Here is a 16,409-nt window from a genome sequence, read left to right on the forward strand (position 1 = left end):
ATATCTCCCTCTGCTTTAAAAGTATTTACAGATTCCACGCCTGCTACCTTTTGAGCAAAGTAATCACAAATACTCTCAGAGAAAGGCTAAGTTTCCTCATCTCTGCATTGAATGGCCCAATTCCACCCCTGGGAAACACTTTCCAAATGGACAGTTGGAGATTTGGCTCCTGGATCGGGCTCATCAGCCTCACAACGGCCCACAGAGGCCACGACCTGTGACACATAGCCCGAGCTGGGCAATCGTACTCAACAGCAAATGACGGGTAATATCAATGAAATGGGTGCCCCTATATTTTTAACCTATGACCCCTAATTCTCGATTCTCCCACAAGAAACGTCCTTTCAACACTTACCTGGTCAAGTCCCCTCAGAATCTTATACGTTTCAGTTAGGTCACCTCCAAAGGGGACAAGCCTAGCCTACCGAGCCTTTCCTCAAAGAAATCCACTCAATCCAGGTCTCAGTCCAGATTTTCTCCTTCCTGGTTGTACCTGCACACTGACTTTCAGTGATTCATGCACTTGGACACCCAGATCTCTGTATCTCAGAGGTCTGCAACTTCTCACCATTGAGGTAAATGCATCCTCTTCATTCTTTCTGCCAAGTTGGACAATTTCACACTTTCTCATATTGTTCTCCATGAGTCACATCTTTGCCCTTCTCACCTGTCCATATCTCTTTGTAGCTCCTGATATCCTCTTCACAGTTCATTTTCCTATCTTTGTGTCATCAGAAAGTGTAGTTATACTTTTGAACCCTTCATCCGAATCATTCATGTAAATTGTGAAGTGTTAAGGCTAACGTACCAACAGCTCTCGCAGACAACTCAAGACATCGCTGAATAAGATTTATGTATTCCTACTGTCTGCTTTCTGATGGCCAGCTAATCATCTATCCATACCAGTTGGTTATCCACCCCACCATCTTCTGCAATATCCTTTGACATGGAACCTTCTCAAATGCCTTCTGGAAATCCAAATATAATACAGGTTCCCCATAATTCACAGCAGAAGTTATTTCAAAGAACTCCAATACATCAGTTGAACACGATTACCCTTTGGCAAAATCATGTCGGCTGTGCTGGTTTATCTTGAACCTATCCCTCGGGACATTGGTTAGGCCACTTTTGGAATACTGCAATTCTCGTCTCCTTGCTATAGGAAGGATGTTGTGAAACTTGAAAGGGCTCAGAAAAGATTTACAAGGATGTTGCCAGGGTTGGAGGGTTTGAGTTGTGGGAAAGGCTGAATAGGCTGGGGATGTTTTCCAGATAGGTAAAAACAATTACTGCAGATGCTGAAAACCAGATTCTGGAGTAGTGGTGCGGGAAGAGCACAGCAGGTCAGGCAGCATCCGAGGAGCAGTAAAATTGACGTTTCGGGCAAAAGCCCTTCATCGGGAATAATTCTAGCACCACTAATCCAGAATGGGGATGTTTTCCCTGCAGCATTGCAGCCCGAGGGTTGACCTCATAAAGGTTTACAAAATTATGAGGGGCAATGGATAGCGTGAATAGACAAGGTCTTTTCCCTGGGGTGGGGGAGTCCAGAACTAGAGGGCAGAGATTTAAAGTGAGAGGGGCAAGATTTAAAAGGGACCTAACGGACACCTTATTTACACAAAAGGTGGCGTGTGTCTGGAATGAGCTGCCAAACAATGTGGTGGAGGCTGGTACAATTACATTTCAAAGGCGTCTGGATGTGTATATGAATAGGAAGGGTTCAGAGTGATACGGACCAACTGCTGCCAAATGGGACTAGGTTAATTTCGGATATCTGGTTGACATGGACGAGTTGGACTGAAAAGTCTGTTTCCGTGCTGCACAGCTCCACGACAGAAAATAAAAGCTCCCTGACCTGCAGTTTCCTGCTTTCTGTCTCAACTCCCTTTTTTAATTACTGAGTGACATTAGCTATTTTTCAATCTAAAAGAACCTTCCCTGATTCTAACGTGTTGCAAATGAGAAACAACACATGAACTGTCTCACTACCTACTTCTTTTAAGGATGAACTGCGATCAGGACCTGCAGACATGTCAATTCACAGTTTTAACAATTTACTCCATACGACTTCCCTGGTAATTGTAATTTCCCCGAGTTGCTCCCTCCCTTTCAATTCCTGATTTACTATTTTTGGGATGCTACTCGTATCTGCCGTAATGAAGTCCAACACAAAATATTTGTTCAATTTGTCTGGCATTATCTTTTATCCTCCATTCTGTACTGCACTGTAAACAGAAGAGCCTTGGGAAAAGTTGGTGTGCAGAGAGATCTGGGAGAGCAGGTCCCTTGTACCCTAAAGGGTGAATAGTGTGGCCATTCGGTATGCTTGCCTTCATCGGACGGGGTATTGAGTGTAAGAGCTGGCAGGTCATGTTAAAATTGTCCAAGACTTTGGTTCAGCCACATTTAGACTACTGCGTACAGTTCTGGTCGCCACATTACCAAAAGGATATGGACGCTTTGGAGAGGGTGCAGAGAAGGTTTACGAGGATGTTACCTGATATGGAAGGTGCTCGCTATGAAGACAGGTTGAGTAGGTTAGGATTGTTTTCATTCGAAGAAAGGAGATTGAGGGGGGACCCGATTGAGGTTTATAAAATCCTGAAGAGTATAGACAAGGTAGATAAGCTTTTTCCCAGGCTGAGGGATTCAATAACGAGAGGTCACGTGTTCAAGATGAGAGGTGAAAAGTTTAAGTGGGATATACATGGCAAGTACTTTACACAGAGGGTGTTGGGTGCCTGGAACACGTTGCCAGCCGAGGTAGTAGAGACAGGCACGGTAGATTCATTTAAGATGCATCTGGACAGATGCACGAGTAGGTGGGGAGCAGAGGATTACAGATGCTTCGGAATTGGGCAAGAGGTTTAGACAGTGGATTTGGATTGACTCAGGTTTGGAGGGCCGAAGGGCCAGTTCCTGGGCTGTAAATTTCTTTGTTCTCTGTTCTATTCTTAGTTGCACAGACATTTTTTCAACAGATGATCACTTACTTTGGTAACTCTTTTTACAATATCTATTTTTATCTTTTTGATGAATTTTCTCTTGTAATCCAATTTTCCCTCCTCATTAATATGTTAGCAATTCTTGGCTGCTTTTTATATTTTGTCCAGTCTTCTGACTTGCCACCTATCTTTGCAAAATTATATGTCTTTTTGAGTTTGATACTAACTTTGACTTTTTTTTAAATCAAATTATTTGTTGGAACGTATCTATTCTGCAGTTTTTGAAATATCCCCTGAAATGTTTGCCACTCTGTCTCTACTTATCTCTTAACCTTGACTGCCAATTCCCTTTTGCTAGCACATGCCCTTCTAATTACCCTTGTTTAAATTCAAAACAGTCCTCTTTGACCAACATGTCTCTCTTATAAACGGTATGTAAAAGTCAGTCACATTATGGTCACTATTCCCTATGTGCTTTCACTATGAGGTCAATAATTAATCTTATCCCATTGGTCAAAACCGGATGGAGTTTAACTCTCTGGTTGATGCCATAACATGCTGGTCTCAGAAACTGGCCCAAAAACATTTGACGAATCCCTCCTCAATACTCCTTTTTGCCATCTGATTTTCACAGTCAATATGTAAAATTCACCTATGAATCATTACTGTACCCTGTTGAAAAGTTCCATTATTTCTTCCTTGATAACCTGTCTTACCATGCAGTTATTGTTAGGAGGCTGTATACAACTCCCACAAGCGAACTTGTGCTTTAGAATTCCTCATCTCCATTCAGACTGCCTTTCTATCCTGGTTTCCTGAATTAATCTTCCTCATTGTGTAAATATCATCTTTAATTAACAGAACCACCGTTTCCCAACTGGCTGTCTTTCCTAAACACCACCTACCAGTCAATGTTCAAGTCCCAATCTCGGTCATCCTGCAGCCGTGTCTCAGTTGCAGAAATTGTTCTTGTTTATCTCCATTTGGACTATTACTTAATACATTTTGAATACAGCGCCTTGTCATTTTATTGTTGTAATCATCTCACTGATGACCTATTCTTATTGCATTCTCTGTCCATTCCTTTCATCGTCTGTTTGTCATTCTCCACATTTATTGCCTCCCTCTGTTGCATTTTGCCCAGTCTCTGAATCACCAGAACATCTCAAATTTGGACCCAACCCGAGTTGTCCTTGAGAAGGTGGTGGTGAGCTGGCTTCTTGAACCGCTGCAGTCCACCACTGTGAACTGTTAAAGAGGGTATTCCCAGATTTTGACCCAGTGACACTGAAGGAATGCCGATATATTTCCAAATCAGCTTGTTGGGCGGCCGAGGGGGGGATCCTGCAGGTGGTGGTGCATCCATGTATATGCTGCCCTTGTCTTTCCAGTTGATGCGAAAATTGGGAGAGCCTGACAATATCATGGCCATCACCAGCCAAGGTTTCGTTCTGACCACTGGCAGGATAACCCACCATCAGTGGCAGCACAGTAGTACACAGATAGGAGGGGTGGCGTCAAGATTTATTCCAGACCCTGTGAAGTCTCAACATTTCACAGACATGTTGTCCTGAAGGAGATGGAGTTCTGTCTTCAAAGCGAGAACACATTCTATTGTCTTGTTTGGCTCTACCAAAGAGCTAAATAGTGCTGATTTCAAACAGATCTAACAACGCTAAACTAGATATCCTTTTGGCATTGTGGGCTATCAGTAGCTGCATTCAAACATAATCTACAACGTCATGGCCCCGTTCTGCAATTTCCATCAAGCAAAAGGATCAACCCATGTCCAATGAGAAATGCAGGAGGGCATGCAGGAGCAGGATAAGGCATACCTGAAAATGAGGTGTCAAACTCAGGAGGCAAAACTGAACAGGACTATGTTGCGTGTCAAACAGCAGAAGCAGCCAAGTGACATACAGAGCTGAGTGATTCCACAGCCAATGGGTCAAATCTAAGCTCAGCAGTCTTGCCACATCTTGCTGTGAATCTTAGTGGAGATGAGAGAGTCCAGCACATCAAATGCAAAAGTCAAGGCTGAAGAATTCATAGCTACCTTTAGCTACAAATGTGAGAGAATGATCCACTCTGACCTTTTTCTGGAGTGCCCAGCATCACACATTAGGCACACACTAGGTGATATCAAGAAACATCGGAAGGGACTGAGGGTTATGGGTCCTGACAATATTCTGGAAATAGTACTGAAGACTTGTGTTCCAGAACTAACTGTACCAGCACAGTGACAATAGTTGCACCATTACCAGTAATTGTGAAATTTCCCAAGTGTGTATCATACACAAAAACAAAACAGGACAAATCCAACTCAGCCCCCATTATCACCCTCTCGATCATGAGTAAAATGACGGAATGAGTCACCAACAAGCAGTTATCAGGCAACACTTGAAAACTAATAACCTGAACATTCAGTGATGCTCACTTTGTGTTCCTGTCAGTTCGTCACCCCATTACAGCTTCATGCATGAAGCTCAGAAACATGAGGGAGCAAGATAAATCTTTCTGTATCTCAGGTCAGCCCAAAGTGTTTGATAAATAACCATGTTTTTATAAATGTGCTAACTGCTGTTGGAAACGCAGCAGCCACTCAGTCGTACATAGTATGCACCAGAAATATTAATAATGAACAGATAACTTGTTTTTTGATTGTAACTGAAGGACGAATATTGGTCATGGCATGGGGCAATTATTTGCCTCCTCTTCCACCCAGCAGCCCCAGACATTTGTTCACTGCTACTGAAGAGGACAGGCTCACTTGAAAGACAGCATGCCCAAACGTTTAGTGTTCCTCCTGGGACTGTTACTCAGACTCGCAGCTGAGGGCTGGAGAAAGGGGCTCGGACACACCAATTGCCTGACTCGGAGTTGAATGCTGGTGGACAAAACATATTACTACTGCTATTCAAGTGGAGAGCGAGGTGAATCGATACAAAATGTCTTTCAATTACCTGTCTCTCAGGATGGTCCACAGTTCACCACCAAGGCAGGCCTCCATCAGCATGTAAAGATACTTACGGTCTCGGAATGTCCGATACAACCTATAACACACACACAGACACATAGGCTATAAACTATATGCAATGCTAATGAAATGACCTAACATCACAGGTTCTCTTGATGGCTTGAAGATGCAGTGCCATGAGAAAGCACCTTGCTTGGCGATTGCTCTCCAATCCCGAGCATCCATTTGGGGCTGATGTTTGGGGAATGTGCTTCTAGGAGTGAGTGCCCTTGGAAGAGGCAGAGAGAGAGAGACAGGCAGAGTCGCAGCCCTGCCGAGTGAACTTACCTGACTATAAAATCACAGTGAGCCTCCTGCATGATCTGCCTCTCTGAGCGAATGTGCTCCTGCTGCCGCGTCTCCACAATGTGGTGTTTCTTCAGAATCTTCATCGCAAACGTCCGGTTCTCTTCATTCTTCAGCTGCACCTGTGGAATGACACCGATGGCAAGGTGAAGGAAATAGAAAGTGCAAGGATCGGGATATATTTGGCAAATGCTTACGGCTCACGAACCGAAATAAATTCCACCACATTTGTATGCGATCTCCAGATGGTTGATTGAGGACTGTGCTTGTTGTGGGACTGAAATCTGGACAGAGACCATTCTCAGAGGAAGATTCACACCCCTTCCTCCTATCACTGATACTCTCACTCTTAGCTCAGTTGATGGAGGGGACACGCAACAAAGTGCTCAACATGAATCCAAGCCTTACTTTGAAATCCAGAACAAGAGGAGTGGGGGTGGGGTAAGGTGTCACAGTTTCAGGATTCAGGACGGACCATTTAGGACTTGTGTGTGCAGAAATACCTTCACCCAGAGAGTGGGGTACCTGTGGCATTTTCTGTCACAGAAAGCACTCGAGGCCAGTATATTCAATATTTTCACCAAGGAACTAGATATAGGTCTTCAGACTAAAGAGATCAAAGGGTCTACGGGAGAAAGTCAGAACGGGGAACTGAATTGGATGACCAACCATGAAAATTTCAAAGACAAAGCAGGTTTAAAGGGCTGAATGACCTGCATCTACTTTCTATATTTTTATGTTAAAATACAGCCCATATTTCTCAGATGTCCAAAAGAGGAAAACATTAACACCTCTAAAAATCTTTATGCCATTCATGAAGAACACTTTCAATTCACCCCACTGGGTTTCAACCCATTTCACCTTTATGATCCCCACAAATTCCACCATCCAAAAATAAGATCACCATCATCCTAGTGCCAAAGAAAAAAAAAGTTGCCTCCCTCAAGGATGACCACTTAGTGGCTCTGACAATGATAATTATGAAGTGCTTTGGGAGGTTGGTCATGGCTCACATGAACTCCAGCCTCCCATATTGCCCTGATCCCTTGCAATTCAACTACTGGTGCAACAGGTCCATGGCAGCTGCCATTTTCCTGGCCCTGCAACATCTGGACAACAAGGAAACTTATATCAGGCCCCTATTTATTGCCTGCAGCTCCACTACCAACAGCATAATTCCAAACAAGACTCACCTCCAAACTCTGGGAGCTAGACTCTGCTACCCACTGCAAGTAGATTCTCGACCTTCTGACCCACAGACCACAATCACTAAGGATAGGTAACAACACCTCCTCCTCTACGATAATCCCCAAGACTGGTGGCCCATAAGGCTGCATACTAAGCCCCCTGCCAGACTGCTTATACGCAAACTCCACACCAGCTCCACTGACAACTTTACTGACATCACCACTGTTTTAGGTCAGACCTCAAACACTGGCAAGATGGAGTACTTAAGGTAGAGCGTTTAACAGCATGGTGTAAAGACAACAATCTCTCCATCCATGTCTGCAAAATGAAGGAGCTGGTCACTGACTTCAGAAAGTGGAGTGGACGGCAAGCCCTGTCTGCATCAATGGCGCTGAGGTGGAGATGGTTGAAAGCATCAAGTTCCTGGGAATGAATTGAATTGAATTTATTGTCACATTTACCGAGACACAGTGAAAAGCTTTGTCTTGCGAGTAATACAGGCAGATCGCAGAGTTAAGTAGCACAGATAAATAAATGATAGGTAAACAGCAGCAAAAACAAAAACACAGGTACAGGCGAATGTTAAGAGTTTGTGAGTCCATTCAGTATTCTAACATTAGGGTAGAAATTGTTGCAAAACCGGCTGGTGCGTGTGTTCAGGCTTCTGTACCTTCTCCCCTATGGTAGAGGATGTAGGAAAACATTGCCAGGGTAGGATGGATCTTTAAGAATGCTGGCGGTGTTTCCTTGGCAGCGGGCCTGGTAGATGGATTCTATAGATGGGAGGTTGGCTTTGGTGATTGTTCGGACCAACCATCTGTCCTTGTCCACCCACGTTAACATTACGGTCAAGAAAGCACAGCAACGTCCCTTCTTCCTCAGGAGGCGAAGGAAATTCTGCACGTTCACAAGGATTGTTACAAATTTCTTTGTCGATACAACGTAGAAAGCATCCGATCTGGACGCATCACAGCATGGTATGGCAACTGCCCTTCCCAAGACCAAAAGAAACTGCAGAGAATTGTGAACACGGGCCAGTCCTTCAGGCAAACCAGCCTCCCATCCAGTGACTTCATCTAGACTTCCCACTGCATCGGGAAAGCAATCAACATAATTAAAGACCCCTCCCAGCCCAGTTATACTCTTTTCTGGCAGGCAGAAGATTAAAAGCTTGCATACACATACAAACAGATTCAAGAATAGCTTTTTCCTCCACTGTTATTCGAGTTTTGAATGGAATGCTTCAGTTTTAATTGTTATCGCTCTCTGCACCTTCCAGCAGCTGTAACATTGTATCCCGCACTCAGTTCTTCTATTACTTGTATAGTACAATCTGCCTCTCAAGCATTAAGACAACATTTTTCACTGTATCTTGGTACATGTGACAGTAAAAATGTAATTAAATCAAATTTGAGCGTCCAGTCAGTAACAGAAGATGGCACACTCTGAGCCTTTCGGTCAAGATAAGATGCTTCATCAGGAATGAAGGACTTTTGCCCAAAATGTCGATTTTCCTGCTCCTCGGATGCTGACTGACCTGCAGTGCTTTTCCAGCACCACTCTTATCTTGCCTCAGATCTCCAGCATCTGCAGTCCTCAGTTTCGCCTACTCTGAGACTCTGACTGTAACAAAAGACTGAAAGTGTCACTTACTAAACATCATCTACACCAAGTCATGCCCCTCTTTTATACTGAGCACCAATCGCACTCTTTGTGCAACTACAGCTCTTACAGCAAAGAGTTGCTCCTTGCACTCAATGTTCTGTAACCCATTCTGTTGGGGATTAACTTCAGGTGATGGTCTTCAAGCCTTTCCCCCATCTACTGCCCACAGTAAAGCCTATTCTGATGATTCCTCAGAACCTTGGCAATGTGAAACCTCCCAAAACCCTTTGAAGGCTTCAGGCTGTGTCTCTTCAACTGGAGGCTGTCCTCTGTATCTAGCTACGGTAGCTCGCAAAGACAAGCAACCCAAGGGGCAGCACGGTGGCTCAGTGCACCAGGGACCCGGGTTCGGTTCCCACCTTGGGTGACTGTCTGTGTGGAGTTTGCACATTCTCCCCGTGTCTGCATGGGTTTCCTCCCACAATCCAAAGATGTGCAGGTTAGGTGAATTGGCCAGGCTAAAATTGCCCAGTTTCAGTGATGTGTGGGTTAGGTGCATTAGTCTGGGGTAAATGTAGAGCATTAGGGGAGGTCTGGGTGGGTTACTCTTCGGAGGGTCGGTGTGGACTTGTTGGGCTGAAGGGCCTGGTTCCGTACTGTAAGAATTCTGTATCATCTCTGATCTTCATAGAGCCAAAAGGGACACATTTACAGAAATAAATTATTTAAATTGTTGATGTACCATCAGATGAAAAGAAGCTAAGAGCAACCCACAAACACGGAAGTCTGTTAGTGGAACCAGTAATTGTGAAAAGAATCAGTCTGACTTTATTAGAACTTTAAAACATTTGTATAGGTCCAAAAGCCAAATGTTCTGCTTTGAAGCTAACAGGAAATTCTGTTTGGACTATCCCAAAGCATGCTACATTGCCATGGAAATGGGCTGAGAGAGTCACAATTTGTTTTGCTGGGTGTTACTCATGGAAGGCAGTTGCAGATTTTGTAATGTGTAGCTTGCTGCTCACTTGGAATTTGCGTGGCTAGAAGCAGCTAATTTGTTGAAACATGAAAAACCCTCATGATTCTCACACTGAAAGACAACGAGCCTTATGGCAGAAAACAGCTTAGAAACAGCTGCAAAGAAGCAGATTCATCAAACTGGAAAAATGCACACCGCCTGCTCAAGCAAAGTCTAGGCTGCAGACAAAACACTAGGCTGGAAAGGAGAGAAGTCAAGGTGAATTCTGGAGAGCTGTGGCATACCTTTGGGTTGGTCCATGCGTCACTCAAATGAATTTTTGATATTTTGTACAGGAAAGGAATTGTTGACGGTGTTGGGGATGCAAATGTAATGCTACATTCATAGAATATGTGGTCATGAACGAGAATGATAGGGTAATGTTGCTTTTTTTTTAAACATGTACAATGTGTAGTACTTTGAGAATGCAACATGAAACACAAAAATCTTGCAAATAAATGGAGATGCTGATGCACTCAATTTGACCTTGACTCCCTTTCATCGTTCAAGTAAATGGACAGTTTACAGCATGACTATTTCCAACTAACTTTATTGGTGAGTCAGAATTTACTTCCGGTAAACTTAGAGAGACTGTTGCCATTGTCTCCATGCAAACACTTCGCGCCTTACTCTCAGCAAGGCGACCTGAGCTTTCTTTTGATCTCTAATAGTCAAGACTACCGAGGCTTATTGTCAGGCAGACTTCAGAAAGGTTGAATAAGCCACAGTCCCAAAGTATAATACACCATTATATTAATCCTATTCAATCTGTACCGTAACTGTTGACTTAATACAGTGCTGCAGCCTCCTGACTTACCAACTCGACACGACCAAATCCTCCAACTCCAAGTGTCTGATGGACATGGAAATCTGTTCGCTCCAAGCTGGCAAAGAATGCGGCTTCTGCCTCAAATCTGGAACAAGTTGCAAATGAATGGTCAGGAAAATTACCTCTCGCCGACTGAAACAGTATCTACTAAGATTATGTGAACCCAGAAGCACTGAGTATTTCAGCAGCGACACAGCATAGCCAAGAAAGCCAACTCTGAATAAATTTGCAAAGCGACATGACAATCAAAAGAGTCTGTGGCTCTCCTTGCACCCAGGAAACAGCAGACATGGATCAAGCGAGGAAAGTCGGTTTTAAGGGAGATAATTCAAGTGTGAAAGAGAGGAAGATCATTTTAGGGAGGGAATTGAGGCCTTGGCAGCTCAAGGTTCAACCTAGAAATGTTAAAGGGAAAGTGAGATCTGCAGATGCTGGAGATCAGAGTCGAGAGTGTGATGCTGGAGAAGCACAGCAGGTCAGGCAACATCCGAGGAGCAGCAGAGTCCATGTTTTGGGCAAGAGCCCTTCATTAGGAAGAGGCTTGTGAGCTGAGGGGGGGGGGGGGGGGGGGGGGTAGAGAGATTAATAGGAGGGGGGATAGGGCTGGCGAGGTAAAGGAAGCTGAGAGTGTGATAGGGAGATGGACACTCAACTAGCAATGTTAGAGCGTGGTGTAGCTGAATCGGCATCAATGTGGACTTCACCAGTTTCCTCATTTTCCCCTCCCCCCCCCACCTTATCCCAGTTCCAACCTTCCAACTCAGCACCACCGTCATGACCAGTCCCACCTGTCCATCCTCCTTCCCACCTATCCGCTCCACCCTCCTCTCCGACTTATCACCTCACCGCCATCTACCTATCGCACTCCCGGAGACTTTCCGCCCAGCCCCACTCCACTACCCACCCCCATTTATCTCTCTACCGTCTCGGCTCACAAGCCTCATTCCTGTTGAAGGGCTCTTGCCTGAAACGATGATTCTCCTGCTCCTCGGATGCTGCCTGACCTGCTGTGCTTTCCCAGCACCACACTCTCGACTACCAATGTTCGAGTGTTGTGCTGCTGTATCGGCAAAAATACTGCAGAAGCATTTGATCAAAATGATAGGGACGGTTTAGTTTACACCATTGCTCATCTATATGTGTGACTGAAGGTTAGTCACCTCCTTAAAGCGAGAGAATGGGGGAGGAATGACTGCAATACATAGCTTGGGACAAAGTACCTCTCTACCGTCTCGGCTCACAAGCCTCATTCCTGAAGAAGGGCCTGCGCCCGAAACGTCGAATCTCCTGTTCCCTGGATGCTGCCTGACCTGCTGTGCTGTTCCAGCAATAAAGTTTCAACAAAGTACCTGAGGCCTCCAGCCCATGATGCTGAGGGAAGGACACTGACAAAGACAGGAATGAACAGGTCCAACAACCTAATCTCGGACGTTTGATAATGCCAAGAAGACTGACTCACTGAATCCCCAGATGTCACATTATTCCATTTCCCTGAGAGCACTGTGCAATACAGGGGCATGACAGAGGTGACTAGTAAATTTATTCAAAAAGGAATCAGATTTTAAATGGACTGACCATAGAGTTGGAACTACAGGGCCAACTATGATTCGGGGGTTTGTCCTCCCCTTCTCATTTCTGGCCTTTGCATTTCTGAGCCTAATTGGCAACTGCATTGGAAATGGGGAAGAAAATCGCTTTCGGACCTGCAACCACATTTCACCAAAACTCTCCCTGCACTTTACCTTGTGTCAAAGTGGGCAGCTTCTGAGAAGAAACCGACAGGACTCAGGCACAACTGCAAACTAGTGTTATCGGAAGCATGTCATTAAGCTGGACAGGATTCAGAAGAGATTTGCCGGGAGTGGAGACTTTGAGTCATATGGAAAGGCTGGACGGGCTGGGACTTTTTCCACTGGAGTGCAGGAAGCTGAGAGGTCGATAATATCATGAGGGGTATAGATACGGTGAATGGCAGGTGTCTTTTCCCAAGGGTGGGGGATTTCAGGAATATTTATAAAGGTGAGAGGAGAAAGATTTAATAAAGGCATGAAGGGTACTTCATTTTTAAAACAGAGAGTGGTTTGTGTGTGGAATGAACTTTCAGAGGAGGTGATGGATGTGCGTACAGTTACATTTCCAACACATTTGACTAAGTACATGAATAAGAAATATTTGGGGAGATGCAGGCCAAACACAGGCAGGTGGGACTAGTTTAGTTTGGGATTAGGGCCAGCGCGGACTGATTGGACTGACGGGTCTGTTTCCATGCTGGATGACTATGACGCGCGTGCCGAACATAGAGGAGATTCTTGCTACGGCTTGCCAATATGTTCATACTCACTGTTCCTGCCTCTCCGCACTCTCATGTTCTTGACTGGAGACATCTTCCAAGCTTCCAATAATCTGTCGGAATGAGCTGCAGAAAGTTCAAGAAAAAAAGGTGGAACGCTTACATTGAAATGATCAACATCATTCCACTCAGCTGCATAAGCAGCTTTCAGGACAGTACACAGCTACTCACTGTAGTGTATTAACCACTTAATGATCACTGATACAGTTCCATTCTAACAGATTAGGCACCACTTTGACTAAAGATAACAAGATTAACAAGCCACTGACCAGCATGTGTCAAAACGGTCACAAAGAGATGACGAGACAGTGGCCAAAATTCCTCAGTCTACCAGAAAGACAAGGATTACTGGTCATTGTTCAACTCACTACAGATGTACTGCATTTCTGGACAAATTTGGAAAATAACAGATCTTTCAATATTCAGAGAAACATGTCGAACTGTGACTGTACCCCCATTTGAAATTAGAGTTTATAATTGCTTCAGAGTTGGAGATACAGGCAATGATGGAGAGGATATGGTGTTTTAATCATTTTTTTGGCTGTTAGCAAGACATGTAACATGATGAAGAGAATAGATAACTCACGCTCATGAACTAGGTTAGGGAGGAGCAGAGAATTGCAGTCTCGTGTTGTATGGACACCTATGCCATATCAGGAGGTGGTTTCATTCTTGCTCCCCCTTGAATGGAGCCTTTCCATCTCTTCTCAGTGGTGGTCATATGGTAGGGGTGGTGCATTTGTATATGGACGTACAAAACTAACGACCAGATAACCTTGTTCAGCAAGAATCTATCCACGTCCCCCTTAAAAATATTCAAGAACTGCACTTCTATTACCTTTTTGGGAGGGACAGACCCTCTGAGAACAAAGAAAAAACACCTTACCTCTGTCTTAAATGGGTGGTCACTTCATGTTAAACAGGATAGCGGTGGCTCGAAGCTTGGCCTCTCCTCAGTCCCTTTGTATTCTTGTAGAGATTGGAACAGATGTGAACCACCTTCCCTAACGTAATCCCAGTAGCAAATGAATACTGCAACTCCTCTGCATCCTTACACATCTTTCAGCATGGGAGTAATCGTAAGAGGAGTGCAGTCACCCATCAGGATCTCTAATGTCAGTCAACTGAGCATCTGTGGTGCACTATGCGAACCATTAGCTTTGAACAAAATAACAGATTTGAGCTACTCACTCTTGGTCAATCACCAGGCAGATCACATCCTCCGCTGCAATCACATTGGCCAACCTGATGTCTTCTCTGTGAGGAGGGAAAACAGAAGAGATGCAGTCTTCATTGTTACCGCAAACAAGAGATCATTTTCTTCACCACCACCCACTCAAGAGTCGTTCTGTGGATTGCAAGCCAATTCCTGCCCTTCTGAGTCTGCACGTGATTAAGTTTCTTCAGCGTTGCTAAGTTCCATCACTGACTCTTCTCATACATACATACATGCAGTCATACAGCATGGAAACAGATCCTTTGGTCCAACTAGTCCACACTGACATACTCCCAAACTGAACTAGTCCCACCTGCCTGCATTTGGTCCGTATTCCTTCAAACCTTTCCTGTTCATGTACTTATCCAAATGCCTTTTAAATGTTGTAACTGTCCCCACATCCATCACTTCCTCTGGAAGTTCATTCCACACACGAACCACCCTCTGTGTAAAAAAAGGTTGTCCCTCATGAATTTATTGAAACTTGCTCATCTCATCTTAAAAATATGCCCCCACGTTTTGAACTGCCCCACCTTAGGGAAAAGACCCTTGCTACTCACCTTATCTATGGCTCTCAGGATTTTATAAACCTCTTTAAGGTCATCCTTCAATATCTGATTCTCCAGCCTATCTTTATAACTCAAATCCTCGAATTTTGGCAACATCCTTGTAAATGTGTTCTGAACCCTCTCCAGCTTAATAATATCCTTCCTGTAGCAGGACGACCAGAACTGCACACAGTGCTCCAGAAGAGGCCTCACCAACATCCTGTGCAACCTCAACGTGGCATCCCAATTCCTACAAGCAATGGTCTGAGCAACGAAGGCAAGTGTGTGAAATGCCTTCTTGACCACCCTGTCCAGCTGTAATGCAAATTTTGAAAAATTATACACCTCGGTCCTGTCGTTCAACAAAATGGCTCAAAGCCCTACCATTAATTGTATAAGTCCTGCTCCTGTTTGTTTTACCAAAACGCAATACCTCGCATTTATCCAAATTAACTCCATTTGCCATTCCTCAGCTCAGTGACTCAATTGATCAAGATCTCTTTGTAATCTTAGATAACCTTCTTCACTGACAACTCTACCACCAACCTTGATGTCAGCGGCAAGCTTACTAACCATGTCTCCTATATTCTCATTCAAATCATCGATATACATGACAAACAAAAGTGGACCCAGTTCCTATCCCTATCAATGGTCATATACCTCCAATCTGAAAAATAACCCTCCACTACCACCCTCTATCTCCTACCATCAAGCCAAGTTTGTATCCAATTGGCAAGTTCACCGTGAATCCCATGTGATCCAACCTTACTCTTTAGTCTATCACATGGAACCCCTGTCAAAGACTTTACTAAAGCCCATGTAAATAACGTCTACTACTCTACCCTCATCAATCTTTTTGGTTACTTCCTCAAAAACTTAACCAAGTTTGTGAGGCATGATTTCTGACGCACAAAACCATTCTCTTCCCCAACACACAGGTTCCAGCCTTTCCTCTCACATTCTGCACCAGTTTAACATCTGTCTGATCACAGTGCACACAATGAAACACTGGAAACGGGGGACCCTAACATGGCACACTGTTCAAACGAGCGCTCACTCAACATTACTCAGGAGTCAGAACCTACAGCTCATCTTCCTTCGTGGTATTGAAAGTGGCTTTACCTCCTGACTGTTAAGGCACATCAATCTCACTTCATACAATGTTACAACACAGGAGGCTGTTCAGCCCACTTTGTTAGCGTTGAGGAGAAGCTTTCCAGTGAACATAAAGACATGAAAAATAGAAGCAGGAGTAAGCCATTCGAAGAGTTTCAAGCCAGCTCCACCATTCAACATGATCATGGCTGATCATTCAACTCAATAGCCTGTTTCTGCTTCCCCACCCCGATATCCTTTGACCCCTGTAGCCCCAAGTATTATGACCA

The 16,409-nt window shown here is 44.4% G+C and overlaps 1 protein-coding gene across 5 annotated transcripts in view; it reads right to left on the bottom strand.

The window, feature by feature from the left end:
* The window catches only part of LOC122543167 (cGMP-dependent protein kinase 1-like), a 97,053-nt gene that overhangs the window by 21,203 nt on the left and 59,441 nt on the right, over window positions 1-16,409 (bottom strand). For all 5 annotated transcript variants that reach the window (XM_043681576.2, XM_043681574.2, XM_043681577.2 and 2 more), the window contains 5 exons: window positions 14,452-14,517; window positions 13,252-13,326; window positions 10,899-10,995; window positions 6,253-6,392; window positions 5,912-6,001 (listed from right to left, as the gene is read on the bottom strand). In XM_043681576.2, the coding sequence (XP_043537511.2) occupies window positions 5,912-6,001; window positions 6,253-6,392; window positions 10,899-10,995; window positions 13,252-13,326; window positions 14,452-14,517 (468 nt within the window). The remainder of the gene's footprint in view (window positions 1-5,911; window positions 6,002-6,252; window positions 6,393-10,898; window positions 10,996-13,251; window positions 13,327-14,451; window positions 14,518-16,409) is intronic.

Source organism: Chiloscyllium plagiosum, unplaced genomic scaffold, assembly GCF_037043375.1.
Source record: "Chiloscyllium plagiosum isolate Xiang-an unplaced genomic scaffold, Cpla_swu_hap1 HiC_scaffold_48, whole genome shotgun sequence".
Lineage (NCBI taxonomy): Eukaryota > Metazoa > Chordata > Chondrichthyes > Orectolobiformes > Hemiscylliidae > Chiloscyllium > Chiloscyllium plagiosum.